At 51.4% G+C, this 17,687-nt stretch overlaps 1 protein-coding gene across 7 annotated transcripts in view; it reads left to right on the top strand.

The window, feature by feature from the left end:
• The window catches only part of LOC115616331 (opioid-binding protein/cell adhesion molecule homolog), a 337,209-nt gene that overhangs the window by 217,031 nt on the left and 102,491 nt on the right, over positions 1–17,687 (top strand). For 3 of the 7 annotated variants that reach the window (XM_030505417.1, XM_030505416.1, XM_030505421.1), the window contains one exon: positions 17,439–17,523. In XM_030505417.1, the coding sequence (XP_030361277.1) occupies positions 17,439–17,523 (85 nt within the window). Of the gene's footprint in view, positions 1–7,568; positions 7,616–16,455; positions 17,524–17,687 lie in introns of those variants that run through there. The other 4 variants (XM_030505418.1, XM_030505420.1, XM_030505419.1 and 1 more) reach the window with 4 other exon arrangements.

Below are 17,687 nucleotides of genomic sequence, written 5' to 3'. Positions count from 1 at the left end.
GCTTGGCCTCCTCTCTGTTATCCATCTTCTCATCCCAGGGATGCACAGGCAGCAGCTGCATCCTGCCAAGATTCATGAGCAAGAACGCCTCTCCCCCACCTCCTCCCTTCCTTGGAGAAGTAGTTTAAATCCAGGCCCTGGTTGGGATTCAGGTGCTGCAGTTGGTTTCTCCAGGCTATTTGCACACTCAGATGGGGCATCTTAGGCGGGAACACGAGTCCTTGGGAAGCATTGAATTTTGATGCAGGTCTAAAGGTATGGCCCCAATGGGATGAGCGAGGATGGGGTGAGGGGCATCTTCGTCCTCTATGTGCTCTGTGGTGTGAAACCACTTAATATAGACCTTCATACCGAGCATATCTGGGGTTGGAGAAGCTGTTAGTGCCCTTTGCTTGGGCAGCACGTCCCTGGCAGTGAGACCTGAGGGCTGCTGAGGGCTCCTTGCCCTCGCTGGCACGTCTGCAGCAGTTAAAGGTAGGACATTGCTCCCCTGAGCTGTCAGCTTGCTCCTAAAAAGGAAGGAAAATGGATTTGTGGTTTCCGTCCCTTTGGAATTACTCCCCCTCCTTCACGTTGGGTTCATTTGAGTGCGTTAATATCTCAAATTTAATGGTAAGTCTAAGGGAATTCATTTATAAGATAAATAAGATGTTATTAGTACATTAGTGGCAAAAAATGCACAAGGACACTGCTAATCTAAGGTGAAAATGCCTTCCTGCGTGAAATTTAATTAGCAGATTGTGTTCTATTAGTGACTTTTATGGGGAGTTCATGAAAATGAATACAAATATGATGCACACAGCCTCTCGAGTGCAGTGAGAGCCTGGCTAATAGAGCCTCCCTCTCCCTGCCACATGCTGCCAGTGAAGGAAAACACCAATGTGTGTCCTATCCCCTTGCCAGAAGAGGACTTTTTGGAGGCAGAAAGACAGCCTCGGGCCACCTTGCAGGTTAGGGGTGAAAAGCAGGATGTCTGGGTATCATAGAATAATAGACTGGTTTGGGTTGGAAAGGACCTTAAAGCTCATCCAGTTCCAACCCCTGCCACGGGGCAGGGACGCCTTCCGCTAGAGCAGGTTGCTCCAAGCCCCTGTGTCCAACCCGGCCTTGAACACTGCCAGGGATGGGGCAGCCACAGCTTCTCTGGGCACCCTGTGCCAGCGCCTCAGCACCCTCACAGGGAAGAGCTTCTGCCTAAGAGCTCATCTCAATCTCCCTTCTGGCAGGTTAAAGCCATTCCCCTTGTCCTGTCCCTACAGACCCTTGCCCAAAGCCCCTCTCCAGCTTTCTTGTAGGCACCCATAAGGTATTGGAAGGCTGCTCTAAGGTCTCCCCTGAGCTTTATCTTCTCCATGCTGAAACCTGTCCCATAAGTTGAGTGAAATGGGGTGGGGGAGTCAGAAACATCCTGTCTTTTCCCTCTGCCTGAGCAAGCAGCTTGTTGGAGCTGTTCTCTGTGATAAGAGGAGTGATGGTTACAGAGATCTCCTTCATGCTTTGAATTCTCTCCCTTCCCAGATGTCTTGCAGCAGTCAGGACTGGTAGCAGAGGATGCCAGGTCTTGCAAAGGGTCCACCACAGAGCTTCAGCCTCAGACTGCCATGTGCTGGCGGTTGTGCAAGGCTGTTGGCGTGCGGTAGCTGCGGGCGAATGGATCCCGTCCAAGAACATCATACATCTTTTAAAGACTTGTGGTCCCTTAGCAAGCCTGAGGGTGTTGTGCAGCTGTTAGTGCCGGGTTGTGCTGGAATCATGCTGTAGACATGTCACTTCTGGTGTCCCTTTTCCTTCTGGCTCACCTTGCAGAGCCGGTGCAGCACTCCCATGATGGACGATGGATTGGACTTATAGAATCATTGAATGGTTTGGGTTGAGGGGACCTTAAGATCATCTAGTTCCAACCCCCTGCCACGGGCAGGGACACCTTCCACTAGAGCAGGTTGCTCCAAGCCCCTGTGTCCAACCTGGCCTTGAACACTGCCAGGGATGGGGCAGCCACAGCTTCTCTGGGCACCCTGTGCCAGCGCCTCAGCACCCTCCCAGGGAAGAACTGAGTCTTCCTTGGTTTTGAGCTTGGGGTGTTTCCAGAGCTGGAAAGCACTCCTGTGCTGGATGTGGGTTCAAGACCTTATAGGTGACTTAGGAAGGGAAAACATCTTGGCATTAACAACAAAAAGGAATGAAAGAAAAGGGATTTCTGTTCTCAGTCTTTCCTGGGAAGACTCTTCATACGTTTGGGAGTAGCTGTCACTGTGGCATAACCTCCAGCCCATCTAGGACCTTCTGGTGCCAGTTACTGCGTGTGACTAAGGGAGATATCCCTTAGTGATGCTGCTGGCTTCTGCTCTGAGACCAAAATCCAGATGAGATTCAACCTGCTGGCGGCTCTGGGGTGGGCATCATGCAACAGGCTGCCCGTGTGACCTTTGAAGGTGCTAGTGAGGGTGTTTGGCCTCCAGAGGAGCAGAGAGAGGCCTTGAGCACTGAGAAATAGCATGAGAGCACTCACTTTCCCCTTAAAAGACCTGTCCCATCCCTTGTATTGGTGCAAAATGAACCTGGTGACCCCTGCCAGGCTTTTGAGGCTGGGGGAGAGTCCATCGGTTACTGCCCCTGACGTAGGAGGCATCTGGTGGTGGTTGGAAGGATCCTTCCCTCCCATCTGTGGGTGCAGCATCCAGCTTTTGCTGCTTTCCTTGCTGAGCAGAAGCAGAGCAGCGAAGCAAATGCATGGGGAGTCATTACTCATGCAGATGATCCTCACAATTCAATAGAGGTAATTAGGAGAATGATGGAGGAAATTAGCACTTTCGGTGGCTTTATTAATATTAATAAAATGATTCCACGGTTAAAAATAATAACAATAATAATATTAATAAAACAAATAGCAAACTGCACAAGAGCTCTGCCCAGCTACTGAGCCTTCTTCAGGCAGTGCTCAACCAGCAGCTTGAATTAGCCTTCAGGGACAGGTTGCCCTCTCTAAACATGCTCTTGTAGAAGGCAGGATGGGTTGTGGCCTATTTGAGGGTGATTTCTTGTTGCCCACGTTTATCTTCCATGTTAGGGCGAAGAGCTGAAGCTCAGCACATCCTTAAGGCATTGGGCAGTTGAGTGACTTGGCTTTAATGCGCCAGTGGTCTTGACAATATGGTGTTCTTGTGTCTTCACCTGCTTTGCCCATAGTGGTCCTGGCAGGAAAAACATTCCCATGTCTCCACTTGCCACAGGCTTGGTGTAATGTGGTTCCTGCTTCTTCCATGAAGACCCATTCCCAGGTCGTGCTCCCAGTTGTGTTTCCCATTCCCTCTTGCATTGATGGCAGTAGAGGACTGTGGAGCACTGCCACCTAAGAGCCCTGGGATAGCTCTTGAGCTCCCTGTGCCACTGGCACACCAGATATGCTGGAGTATTTGGAGGAGGTTATTTGCAGAGGGTGAGGAGATGATCACATTAAAGGCAGCATTATTAATGAAAAGACATGACAAATGTATTTAGACATGTAAAGATTTAATTAGCCTTTTTATTATTAAAAGATTGCTGAAAGTGCTTATTGAAGCCTTCTGCTTTCTTCTGAGATCAAGGTTTCTTGCCTGCTAAGAGGAGGATTTGGGGTAAGGAAGGGAATAATTGGTACCAAGTGGATTTGCAGAAGGCAATAAGACTTTTGCTTTGGATCTTGGACACAGGATTCGACCTGGCTGTACCCATGGGGATACCTGCCTACACTTTATTCTTTTAGGAAGGCATTTTTGCAGTCACTGAAGCACTTTGCTTGCTAGGATGGACATCTGGAGAGGTTCAGAGGGCTGGGGACTGTGCTTGATGTGGAGGATGGCAGCAGGAGAGACCTCGAATGGGCTGTTGGACTTGTGACTCCTCCTCCATCCATGCATATATCTATAAACCTTACTGGTGGAGCAAAGAAAAGATGCTCAGAGACCCACTGAGGTCGAGAGCTGTGTGCCTGGGGCACTGAGGGGCAGCTCTGTTGTCACTCCATGGGGAGCTGTGACCGCCAGCTACAGCTCTCTCCTGCCTGACCTGATTGCACTGGCGCTCCTGAGGTAGAGATGCCAGCCTGGTGGGTGGTGCCAATTCCCAGAGCTTTCTCCATCCATCTTTATTTAAATGGGAAAAGAGCAGAGCAGCTGAACCTATTGCTTTAATGATAGATTCCATTATATTAGACTGTAATTGCAAAAAATCAGTTGCTGTGATTAAAACCTCGCAGCTGGACGTGGTGGCTTTCTGCTGGTGCTTTACGTGGGATAGAATCATAGAATCACAGAATGGGTTGGGTTGGAAGGGACCTTAAGATCATCCAGTCTCAAACCGCTGCCATGGGCAGGGACGCCTTCCACTAGAGCAGGTTGCTCCAAGCCCCTGTGTCCAGCCTGGCCTTGAACACTGCCAGGGATGGGGCAGCCACAGCTGCTCTGGGCGCCCTGTGCCAGCACCTCAGCACCCTCACAGTGCTTCTGCCTTTTATCTAACCTGAACTTGCCCTGTTTCAGTTTGAACCCATCACCCCTTGTCCTATCGCTACAGTCCCTGATGCAGAGTCCCTCTCCAGCATCCCTGTAGACCCCTTCAGACCCTGGAAGCTGCTCTGAGGTGTCCACGCAGCTTCTCTTCTCCAGGCTGAACAGCCCCAATGTTCTCAGCCTGTCTCCATACAGGAGGTGCTCCAGCCCCTGCTCATCGTTGTGGCCTCCTCTGGACTTGCTCCAACAGCTCCATGTCCTTCTGATGGTGAGGACACCAGAGCTGCACACAGTGCTGCAAGTGGGGTCTCAGAGAGCAGAGCAGAGGGGCAGGATCACCTCCTTCAACCTGCTGCTCACACTGCTGGGGAGGCAGCCCAGTGCACAGGGCTTTCTGGCTGCGAGCACACACTGAAGCCAGCTCAAGTTCAGTTTCTTATGGACTGACACCCCTAAGTCTTTCTCCAAGGATCTCCAAAGACCTCCATCCTCCACACCTTATTGCTGGGGATCCTCATGGAGTCCAGTGCTTCATCTCCAGTGATGAAGCAGCTCTGGGATAGGAAGCCAGATGGGTTTCCCTCTCCCATCCATGGAGCCATGCCCAGGGCCATATATCCTGCGCTGAGGTGACAGAACCAGCGAGGGGGAGCAAGTATTTCCATTCCTGAGGAATTTGCAAGGCTGGCAGTTTGGAGGGAGGAGGGGGGGAAGCAACCCTATCTCCTAACTTGTAAATTAAGCAGATCTGGTCAGGAACTGTCACAGCAGGAGAAGAAATATGGAACCTCTGGGGTCGTGTATGCAGAGTAATTTTTCTGACTGTAACTCTACTTAAAAGTAAAGATATGATGAAAATGCTGAGAGCATTTTAAATGGACCCAGCAGAGCTCTGATTCAGCTTCAGGGGAGTCTGTATTGGGTGTTGGCTTACTCTAAACTCACTGACACCAGAGTTTCATGCATGGCTGAGAGAGATATTGCTGAAGATAGTCTATTTTCAGTGGTTTTAGTTGATTGTGGTGGGTTGTAATGCAAGAGGGTGGTAGTGCCAAGGCGAGACATTGGTGTTTGCTCCCCACCTTGATCCACGGTGCAGAGAGGCTTGGGATGGGTCAGGTTTCCAAGTGATGGAGACCCCCCAGTGGTGAAGCTGACTTGGGCAAAGTCTGTGTGTGCATCAGGCTCCCTGGAAAACACAAAGCAGCCATGTGAGACATGATGGGATAAGGCTCATTTTAAGGAGGTATAAGAAGAAAAAGGATGAGAACTTCACAAAACATAACCCAGCATGAACCTCCCTTGGTAGTAAATCAAGCTCCAGGCCTGGTTCTTCTCCTTGGTCTTTGCCTTTCTGGCTTTGAAGCAGTGAACAAGGTGCCTGGTTTCTCCCCAGTGCAAAGCAAGCCTGTTTGAAATCTTGCTTTAAGCCCTTTGAAATAAGCCAGGACCCTGAAGCTGTCAATCTGTGGTGTGTTGTATTCCAGGACATGCTGGGTACAGGGAGTTTGGGGGGGGGGAAGCAGGAAAGATGCATCATCACTTCTCCTTGGCATGTGAGAATAGGGAATAGGTGTATTTTCCTCCCCAGTCTCTGTTAGGCAGAGGCAAGCTCTTGGGCTCGCTGTGGTGACGGACCAGAGTGAAGAGTGCATTACTCCTTGGTGCATCTCTTGTGAGGTTTGTGGAGCCATTTTGGGCATTGCAAGGTATGAGAAAGGGAGAAGGAAAGGTTTGGAGCTCATGCCCATCTCTGCATGCTTAGCTCTCTGTGCTGGTGCTCCTGCCTCCGTTGGCCATCCTCTCCACAAAAAGCAGGATGTCTGGACCAGGCACATCATTCTGAGCAGCAAAGGAGAAGCCAAAGAAAAGCTGTGTGGAGACCTCAGAGCAGCTTCCAGTATCTGAAAGGAGCTACAAGGATGCTGGAGAGGGACTGGTTGGTCCTTTCCAACCCAAACTAGTCTGTGATTCTATGATTCTGTGAAATGTAATTCCCTTGGGTTTATTTGGAGGGACACAGCCAGGCCAGGCTATGCTCCATCATGATGTAGTTCATGGAGAAAGATGGGACAGCCAGCTCCATGAGCCCATCCTTCTGCTCTGGCATCAGGCATCCCTTTTCAGGGGAGGTTTCCAAGTGCCTGACTTGCAGCCATAATAGGTAGATCCTCTTTTTAGGAGCATGGGAATGCCCCAAATCATTGCCCCAGAAGATATTAATAAAGCTGGGTTTGGTGGCTGGGAACTGGTGAGTGCATTCGTGTATGCCCCCAGGAAATGCAGCATCTAGATATTCAGGATAATGGTGTGACAGGAGGAAATTGGGATGGGGAGAAGAGTGACAACCACCCCAGCTTTCCCCTCTCTTCCCTCCATCTCCCTCCCTGCATCCCCTGGTTTTCAGTGGTGCCAGATTTTCATCCCATGTGTTAGAAACAATATCTCGGAGCCATTCATCTCCCATTTAATTGGCTATTGGGGAGAAAATAACCAAGGGAAGTCATGCAGGGGAAGTTCTCCTCAGTGCTTTTTTTGGCAACAGAGTCACAACAGCCTTAAATTTATTTATTTAATTGCATTATTAAAAGCATAAATAAAAATAAATCCAGGAGAGCAGGCGGATCTCTGCTTTGCAGCTCTAAAATAGAACTATAAATGCCACAGAGCACTGGGGGAATGATTTATTAGCCTGTTATTGTGAGTGACTGGGATGCTTTCGATGGAGTCCTTGCTAATTTCTAACAGCTGCATTAAATCACAGCTGCTATCAAGCTGTTATGTTATAATCACCCAATGGTCTGCAACTCAGGGTCAGTGCTGGAGCCCTTTGTTTGCTTCACATCTCAGCCCCTCCGAGGGGGGGAAATAAATAGAACTTGTTGTAGCAGCCTCATTTTATCATCCAGGAGTTGATAATAAATAAAACCTCTATGAAACTTTTCCTAAAAGGAGTTTGGACCAGAATTTGCAACGAGGAGAAACCTTGTTTTGTGCTTCAATGTGGTCGAGACTCCTGGGTCCTATTTCTAGTGCTGAAAGGGAGCTTGTCTTTGCTGATTTATTGGGAAGATGGAGGAATTTGGCTGCAGATGGGGCTGGAAGGATGGGAGAAGGACCTGGAGCAGGTAGGAATGTCTGTCTTGGCTCCTTTGCCTTCGTTGTTTCAGACAAGTCACTTAAATTTCCCTACAGCTCGACTGCTTTCCCCTCCTTTGACAAATAACGTGTGTGTTTATGTGGCTGGGCTCCGGAGGGGGTTAATACTTGGCCTGGAAATCTCTTTAGAAGTGCCAATTTGTAGCAACAGAGAAAACAACAATGAATAAGAGAGCCTGGGAGGTCCAGAAGTGAGCAAGCGGCTGCTTATCAGGCCGGTGGCTTGCAGAGCCAGCCGCAATAGCAGGGATGGGTTGAAAGGGCGAGGGAGATGGGAGGGAGGGGGATAAAAACCCAAATAAATAAACCCAAAGCAGTTAGGAAGAAAATGCCACCCATCTGCGAAGCTCGTATTTTTCTTGATGGGTTTGCTTTATGTTTGAGCAGCTGCTTAACATGACAATAGAGACGTGAGGAGATGCAGGCTGGGTGAGGAAAGGATGGAACTCTCCAGCTCATCCTGCTCTCTGGTGCTCTGACCTGGGGATGAACAGCCCTGGACAGGGGGATGCTGTGTCTTGAACCCAGTCTGGGAAGTGTTTTGGAACACTGCTGTTGCAGAGATTTGTCCTTGTTTGAATTGGAGGGGTGTAAAAAGGGGCTTTGCCCTGAATATAGTCAAAGGAGCCTCAGGGCTACTTGGTGGTGAAGGAACCAGCTCCTGGTGACTGCTCCAAGGCTATGTGTCCATAGGGAATAGTACGCAGAGCAATGCTTTCGAGGGACCTTTGGCTTCCAGGGTGGCTTGAGGCAGGTCTCTTATTCCTCCAAAGGAATTTGGCTTCCTTTGTCTTTTCCTTCCTCGTTATTCTCTCTGCAGAATGGGCTAACAAGCTCTTGCAGCTTGCAGGCTGTTTCCTTGCTGCGGTATCGGAGGTTGTCGGGTTGTCAGCAACCTGGAGATAGCAGGGATTGCTGACAGCAAGCAGAACTGTGTACAGAAACCTTGCTCAGCCTCTGAAACTGCAGGCAAACCTCCCCAAGGTTACTCTTCCTCATAAAACGTGCTTAGTTTTGTTTGCTGCAAACGTAGATTTTAATCCCAGAATCCATTCTCTTTGAAGAGAATTGGGTTGGAGTCACAAGTAAATGGCTCAGACCAGGCTGACTCGAAAAGATGAATTAAAACTGACCTAGGAAGATGGAGATGTTCCCATCCCCACCCCGGCTTTGCAACTTGCATATTTATCTCTTTGTGCCCAATACACCTGGGAATAAATCAGCAGTGAGACGTGCATGGAGCAGACCTGCTGGTTCAGATAGTGTGGGATCTGTGCTGGCATTTACCCACAGCTTAACTCAAACTCCCAGTGAACTTATCCAAAGCCCGCAGGAGCCAGGATCCTTCCCTCACCCAATGTTTCCCCCTCCTTTCAGCCCTTAGAAACAAGTATTTCAAAGGAGGAAAAACATCATCTGCAGTGGGCACAGTGAGGAAAGACTGAAAACACTGAGAATTCTGATTTCCCCTGGGATTTGTAGCCTGGGAAGTTCAGACAAGCAAAGACTAAGCATTTAGACCTTTACCTGCTTAACACAACAGCCCAAGCTACCCACTGCGGGGCTGAGAGGAGGTAAAGAGGCCCTGCTCTGCTGCCATCCCCCCTGCCTCTTCCAGCAGGCAGCACAAGCAGGAGATGGATGCTCTTGGAAGCCAGCTTGTCCCATCAGTGAGATGTTCCAAAGGCTCATGTGTGTTGGCCGGTTGCCTTGGGAGAACGGGTGAGAAATGAGTGTGTCGAGGCAAAGGAAGGATTCTGGGCTTCCTGGTGGTAGACAGGCTGTGCTGCTGCATGGTGAGAGCCATGGGGCTGCTGGGGACCATCCTGGGAGGAGAGGACCATGTTGGAGGGGTACATGGTGGGCAGGTTGAGCACTGTGCAGTGCTTCAGCTTTTGTGCTGCACGGCACAAGCTGTTGCTTGCAGGGGGATCCAGATTTTCAGTCCATGGAATTAGGCATATTTTCCTCTTGCTTTCCCCCCTTTAGCTTTAAATCTTGTTGTCTTGGGCACTCTGCTGATACAGAGGCAGGGCTGAGGCTTGGGTTGGGCTGCAAACCCTGTTGCTCTGCAGTCAGTCATGCCTGGGGATAGGTTTGATGCTCAGCCCAGAGCTGGGGAATGCTGGTCCTCCTATCCCCGAGAATGGAAGAGGTTGTCATCCCAACCAGCTCTCTGATGGGTGGCTCTTGTGTCACCCAGGGGTGAAAAATAGCAATTCACAATGAGCAGGACAGGTAGATATGGTTTTCCTTCCTGTCACCTTCTGAATGGGTGCTGGGGACACTGCTTTGAAGCCTCCCAGGACAGTCAAGAATGTGGTTTCCCTCTTCCAGCATCTCGTGTAGGTGGCACAACAGTGTTCTGATCATTTCCACGTCTCTGTATTTTGTAAATAAGCCCAGAGGCTACATGATGGTTTCGTGTTTAGAAATAGCATCAACAGGGCTCTGTGCTATCTATTTATTTGTTCTTTTATTAGTTCAGTTAAGAGCTCGCAAAACACTTTGCAAGCAGCGATGAAATGAGCCTTGTAATGTTGGCAGGAGAGGGAAGAAATGTTCCTGCTCTGCTTGGCAGTGCCTGTGCTTGCTTTAGGGATGTGGGGGGCTCTTTGAGGTGGCACCTGGGGGAAATGGGGCCACTGTGTTGTCCTGTGCTTGGTCATACTCTGAAGGGAGCGTGCAGTGAGCTAGAAACAAGAGCAGCTTGTCTGCCCCTGCTATTCAGAACCTACATTGCTTCTACATAGCACTTTGGGCCATAAGGGGATGGAACTGAGGGTTCAGAGCAAGAAGGAGCATTTTGGAACCTCAAACCTGCTTTTGTCTTGGGGGTACATGGGCTCTGCCACCCTCGAGCTGCAGCATGCCATGTTCCCATTCCCCTGACCATCCCTGCCGTGGAAACCCCATATCCTTTGGGCTGGTATTGAAGCAGGAGGCTTTTAATTCCTGTAACCCCCCCACCCTGCACTTTCTTTCTCTTCTCTAATCATAGAATGGTTTAGGTTGGAAAGGACCTTAAGATCATCCAGTTCCAACCCCTCCAATTCCCTCCTTTTTGCCCTGCTCTGGTTTTTCCCTCTGCTTCCCAGTGATGTGGGAAATGTGGGCTGCTGGAAGCATCTCTTTGGCAGATGCCTGCAAGGACTATCAATGCAGAGGGGGTTTTGTTGTGCTGTTTTGGTGGAGCAGGCTGAACTTTGGTGTGTTTTGATATGGAAATGTTTTGGCACTGAAGCAAAATGTCACATGTCTGTGATGCTCCCCCCCCCCCAGCCTCTTCCCTAGAAAGTTGGGTTTGAAGGGAAAGACCACATGGGAGCTGAACACATGCCCAAATGCACTAAATACCAACAGGAATGGCAACAACAACAAAAAAAAATCTTGGCATCGCAAATGAAATCTTAACATTCTGCTTGCCTTAGAATAAAAAAATCCTGGATCGTTGACAGAAATCCTGCTGGAAAATGAAATCATGGGATCATGGAATGGTTTGGGTTGGAAAGGACCTTAAAGCTCTTCCAGCTCCAACCCCCTGCCACGGGCAGGGACACCTTTCCACTAGAGCACGTTGCTCCAAGCCCCGTCCAACCTGGCATTGGGGACACATATACCTCTGCTTCAGCTGGGATTGCATGTTCCTAGGAAGATGGGAGGGTTTATCCATGCATTTAGGGTGCAAGGATGGTGTTGGAGGGGTGTTCATTGCTAAACCACCTCCGGAATTGGATGTTAGTGAGGAGAATGGGTCTTGAGTTTACATTTTCTGCCCAGGAGAGCTCAAGACCACGATCAGCTTGAGGAATAAGCTGTGTTTTTTGTCACAATTACCTCAGTGTGTTTTTCTGTTTGCTAAATTCTTGCGATAAAATGCATTAAATGTAACAGCAGAGAAAATAAAAGTTCTCTTTGCAGAGAGAGCCTGATTGAGTGTGAAGATAAACCAAGATAAAACAGCTGGGAAAATTAAGTGAGAGAAATAAATCCTGCTGGAGAGAGGCAGGGGGATGGAGGGGGAGAGCTGCGTGTGTGCCATCGCCAGGGCAGTGGTCAGTGCAGCTCTGAATAGCATTCCCAAGGTTTTTATCTGGGGAATGGGGGGATTCTTTGCTGTACCCCAGTTCCAATGTGCTGGAGGATGTTCAGCTTGGGGCTGTTCAGCCTGGAGAAGAGAAGCTGCGTGGAGACCTCGGGGGAGCTTCCAGTGTCTGAAGCGGGCTACAAGGATGCTGGAGAGGGACTCTGCATCAGGGACTGGAGTGATAGGACAAGGGGTGATGGGTTCAAACTGAAACAGGGGAGGTTCAGGTTAGATCTAAGGCAGAAGTTCTTCCCTGTGAGGGTGGTGGGACACTGGCACAGGGTGCGCAGAGAAGCTGTGTCTGCCCCATCCCTGGCAGTGTTCAAGGCCAGGTTGGACACAGGGGCTTGGAGCAACCTGGCCTAGAGGAAGGTGTCCCTGCCCATGGCAGAGAGTTGGAACTGGATGAGCTTTAAGGTCCCTTCTAACACAAACCATTCCATGATTCTACAGTTTCTGCTGTTCTGCTTTGCCTGAGGTGTGCATGCATGGGGTGAAGAAATGGAGACTATTTGGCAGCAAATGGGAAAAGGAAGAAGCAGGGCTGTGGGGGAAGAGGTGTCGCGAGGCAGTGCCAAATACGCTGGGTAAAAATTAGCAGCTGCAAGTGTGCAAGAGAAAAGGTGGAGAAGAGAAGGGATGGGGACAGATGGAGAGAAAGAGGAGGTGGAAAGGAGGAGGAGGTGGGAGAAAAGGGAGGAGGGGATAGTAGTGCAGAAAGATATTAGTTAAAAATCTTATAGCCCCGAGCCCAGATGCCATCTGCACGTAGCAGGATACCAACAATATACAGCGCTCTCTATTCACCATGGAGTTGTTATGTATATCTTGGCCAGATAGTGTAGCCAGGATGTTCAGGAATAGAGATTTCACATGCCCCAGGAGTGAGATGCCTTGAAAGACCCCAGTTTTCGGGAAGCACCAGCAGCTGTCTGCAGACAGGGACTGGGAAGATGCTTTGAAACAGCTTCTTTGGGCTTTCCAGAGGGAGATCTGGGAACTTCCACTAGTGCTGGAGGGCGAATCCCTGGGAGCGAGGATTAGCTCTTTGATTAAACAAGGCCAGGTCCTCCAAGGACTGCTTTCCCCTAAAGCTCTGCTGGGTTTTTGCATTGCTGGGTTCAGCATTAACCCCTTTAGTTGTGGGTGGCTCAGAGACAAAGTTCATCTCAGGGGAAGGGTGGGGGTGGGAAAGGAAAAAAAAAGAAAAGAAAGCCATTTTCCATTATATTTTCCTTAAGATTTAGTTTTCTTTGCCTGCTGAGGACTGTGCTTTCCACTTGTACAAGGACATGGTGGTTTGTTGTGCTCACCATGGGGGAAGCTTCTGTCCTAGTGTGAAGAGTGGCTGTGGCTGTGCTTCATAGTGTTCCCCTCCCCGGGCAGGATGCTTGTGGGAAGGTCCTAGGCTGTGACTATCTGTGTCTGGTTTAAAAGGAGTTAGAAGAAACCTGGAGAGGGGCTTTGGACAAGGGCCTATAGGGACAGGACAAGGGGGAATGGCTTTAACCTGCCAGAGGGGAGATTGAGATGAGATCTTAGGCAGAAGCTCTTCCCTGTGAGGGTGCTGAGGCGCTGGCACAGGGTGCCCAGAGAAGCTGTGGCTGCCCCATCCCTGGCAGTGTTCAAGGCCAGGTTGGACACAGGGGCTTGGAGCAACCTGCTCTAGTGGAAGGTGTCCCTGCCCGTGGCAGGGAGTTGGAACTGGGTGAGCTTTAAGGTCCCCTCAACTCAAACCACTCTGGAATTCTATAAATACCCGTTAGGAAGAAGCAGTGCCCCAAAGCGTGCTGGTAAGTGGGTGTTGCTACCTAAGTGCGTAGGATCCTGGTGCTGTTGCAGTCTTCATCCCTCACTGCATTCATGTCAAGGGAGATGGACTGAGAGCACCCCAGCATGCCCTGAGATGCATGGAGAAGGGGAAAATAAACCAGGAGCAGTGGTGAGGCTGCAGGATAAAGCCCAGTGTGGCCGTCCATGAGTCCCATCATGGTGCTGGAGCAGCGCTGCCACCGAGCTGCTCCACAGGGGTTCTGATCCCTCACTAATTCCTTCCAGGCCTGGACTCTTGGCATTTGGAAGCTCCTGATTAGAGCAACAAGGGAGAAATCTCGGAGGGAGATGGAGACCAAACCGTGCCACTAATAAAAGCAGAGATTGACAATGGGCTGGGAGGTGGAGGGACACGTCCTTGCAGTCTCAGTTCCTTTCTGAGCCTCTGGGATGATGAGAGAAGGTCAGGGCTTGTTAACGTCACTGTGAGGAGCAGGATCAGCCACTGCCATATGCCTGATGCCCCCAAGGCCTGTGCCAGCCTCTGAGTCCCTCTCAGCAAGCTGGTATTTTTAGACATGGACCTGATCTGAAGCTGCCCCATGCAGCCTCTGGTCTGCAAACTGTCTGGATATAAAAGTGGCTCTGCTTTCATGTCTGCTGCATCCAGATTTTGTAGCCTCCTGGATTCTGAGTTCGTTTTCCCTTTGCCCTTTTCTCCCCCGTGTCCCAGCTTGTTCCCTTCATTTGGTGGCAGCGTGCTCACTCAGAAGGTAGCTTTAACCAGAGCTGCGATGGGGTGGGCCAGAAGACTGAGACAGGAAAGGGTGCTCTTTGATTGCCTGCACCCACTGTTGGATGCCCAAAGTGTCTTCACTGAGACATATCACCTGCATAGCGGTGCCAGGCTGTTGTGTCCCTACCCCGTCAGACAGGTTTCTGTTGCCTAAATATGTACAACATTCCCTTTCCTCTCTTTCCCCTTCTGGATGCCCCATATATGCCAGTTCAGCTCCCTGTCTGTCTGTTTATAGCCTGCTTTTACATGTGTCTGCATCTCTCCAGCCTCCTCAGAGGCTCTTTTGAGGCAGACAAGCTCTTTTTCCCCTTTAAATCTCCCCTTTCCTGTATCGCACCGGCTCTGGCAGGCTTCCTGCTACACACACTCTATGTCTACAGCTTCCTATCCCAAGGGGTAAACACTATTTTACCCAGCACAGCTTCTGGTCGCTGCAGCATCCTCCCCCTTGGAGCTCATCCTGCTGCAAGAGGAGGCTCGGGCTGTCTCACCGTGGGGAGCTGCAGTGGGTTTGTGCTGACTCCTTTCTGCTGTGCCTTCCCTGCTAGCAGACACGGCTCCTCCGTGCCAGGATGGGAGCACATCGGGAAGGAGATAGGGTGTCCTTCCTCTCCATCCTTTCCCCCCAAAAGGATGCTTGACATTGAAGCAGCCAACTTGCGTATTCAGGGTTAAGGCAACTTTGCATCAGCTGAAGAGCCAGGAAACTCAGCCCTGTTCTTTTCCCTCTGCTTCCCTCAGCTCCTGGGCTGTCCTATTTATCCAAGCTGCAGTGAGCATTCCTCTCGTGCTTGCAGCCATAAGCTGGTGCTGGGAGCCAGCACGCATCTCTGCAGTGCTAGCCTGTGGCTAGCAGTGTTTTTAGGGTCCCTGCATCCCACTGCTATATAGAGAGGACCTTTTACACTGATAATTTGGCTTGAGATCACTGAAAAACCCTTGCAAAAAGCTCTTGATAAATTGTAGAAGCTGTGTTCGCGTCTCTGGAGGAGACCCAAAATAGCTGAAACTCCTTCACTGGTTGTTATATTCCTCCTGGAAGGGGCATGATATATTTGGTAGGAAGGCACCCAGTTGAGGTCGAGCCTGTCTTGGCTTAGGGATGAGGAACTGTACAGCACAATGCAAAGAGGTGGCAGTGTGAAGTTGTTTTCCTTTTGAAGGCACAGACGTGTGTGTCTGGATGGTCACTGAGGTCTTGGTGCCCACATTTGCTCTTTGAGGAGGTAAATAGTGGTCTCTGTGTGTCTCCAAGCCCTTCTCTAGCGCAGAACGGGACTGCACGGGGACCAGGGAAGGGGTTGGTGCATTCTGATGTCAAGCACTACCCTGTTGAGAGTGGTTGGGTTGAAACCCCTCCTAGTGCAAGGATGTCTGTGTTGGGAAGTGAGGACAGCAGGGATATGGAGTAGAGAGCTCCCTTCCAGCTTACACAATGATCTGGTGGGGCAAATACGTGGCAGCAGGACCCTGTTTCTCACTGCAGACAGGCTTCCAGCCACAAGGGAGCCATCCCTGAATTCAGCCACACATCAACAAGTGGGTGGAAGTGTGATGAGGAACAGTTGAGGGACCTGGGGGGTTTAGTCTGGAGAAGAGAAGGCTCAGGGGGGACCTTATCGCTCTCTACAACTGCCTGACAGGAGGATGGAGCCAGGAGGGAGCTGGTCTCTGCTCCCAGGGAACAAGAGATGGGACAAGAGGAAACGGCCTCAAGCTGCACCAGGGCAAGTTTAGATGGAGATGAGGACCAATTCCTTCCCCAAAGGGTGCTCAGGCATTGGAACAGGCTGCCCAGGGCAGTGCTGGAGTCACCGTTCCTGGAAGTGTTCCCACACTGCGTAGACGAGGCCCTCAGTGCCATGGGTTAGTGGTGGCCTTGGCAGCGTGGGGGAATGGTTGGACTTGATCTTCAAGCTCTTTTCCAACCTGGTTGATCCTGTGATTCCATGGATGCAGGGAAAGATGCAGTGAGGGCATTGGGGTGGTTGAGGGGACCAGCATCCTGCTGCTGTGCTGTGCAAGACACAGACCCGGGCTCGAAGTGGTTAAAGGGGGGGCTGTCCCTGGGGCTGGTGGGAGCCTCTCGGTGCCGGTGCTCTGCGGGAGCGCGGTGCGGCGGGGGTTAAAGGCTGGCGGGTGAAGCGCGCTCCGCCCGCCTCCCTCTGTGTGTGTGTGTGTGTGTGTTCGTGCGGGTGTTACCGGGGTGTGCGGGAGCCCGATCGCCGGTCAGGGATGGAGCCGCTGCCATGACAACCGCGGGCAGTCCGCCTGCGCGCCCGGGGATGCTGCCGCCCGCCCGGGCCGGGATGCTGCTGCCGCCGCCGCGGCCCCGACACCCTTCCTCCTCTTCCTCCTCCTCCTCCTCCTCGCTGCTCAGCTGAGGGGAGCACACCTCTGGAGACCCACTTTTGGGAGCCGAGGAGTATCCCGCGCCAGGCCGGGGGAGACATCGCCGGCAGCTCCGCGGGGAAGTTTCGATCTTGCAACAGAACCGGCATTTTGGGGAGCTTTTGGGGGTTTTTTGGGCTTCGTTTTGCTTTTCCCGTTACTATTTCAAAGAGCAGCAGCCGGCAAACAACCCAACTCCCCTGTTTTGCCTGGGTTTATGGCCGCCCTCCCTTTCGTGCCAGAGCCACGTTTCCTCCTTGGGTTATAAACTTTTGATGCCAGATCTCTGCAGCGCGTGCCCAACTGAATCTTAAAGTAGCGTCTGGAGCAGGCACACATCTGTGACCTTCATCTCTTGCACTGCATCTTCTCTCCTCCTCTTCCTCCTCCTCCCCTCCGGCCCTCCCGTCCTCCTCCCTCACCCAAGGATACTGGGGACTCCCTCCGGATGCCGCTCGGCAGGCTCAGCGCTCGCATCCTGCCTTGCCGGGGGCTCTCCTGATCTCCGTGGAGCTCCTCATCGCTCACCCCCGGTGGTTTTGCTCCCCTCCATCCCCACACACACGCACCCCATCCCTCCTCTCTCCCCCTTCTCTTTTCGCTCCCGGTGGCCTTGTCGGGTGTGTTTTTTGCCTGTTGGAAAAGTCCGTGCTGCCCAGGATGGGGGTCGGTGGGTGCTTAGCCCTGCCCTGGAGGTGCCTAGTCGTCCTCTGTCTCAGGCTGCTCTTCCTTGTGCCCGCAGGAGTGCCCGTGCGCAGCGGAGATGCCACCTTCCCCAAAGCCATGGACAACGTGACAGTGCGGCAAGGGGAGAGCGCCACGCTCAGGTAGGAGCACCTGGATTCATGCTTTGGGGGGGTCTGGATGTGGCTCATGGGGGATGCTGTGCGCTGTGCAGGGCTCCCGGAAGGTCCTGGGACCTCCTGCAGACTTTGTGTGTGTCCCGTCGTGGTGGGGGACACTCTGTGTTAGTGTTTTTGGGGCGAATGAT

This window comes from Strigops habroptila, chromosome 17, assembly GCF_004027225.2.
Source record: "Strigops habroptila isolate Jane chromosome 17, bStrHab1.2.pri, whole genome shotgun sequence".
NCBI lineage: Eukaryota > Metazoa > Chordata > Aves > Psittaciformes > Psittacidae > Strigops > Strigops habroptila.
This window is presented reverse-complemented; position numbering and strand designations above follow the sequence as displayed.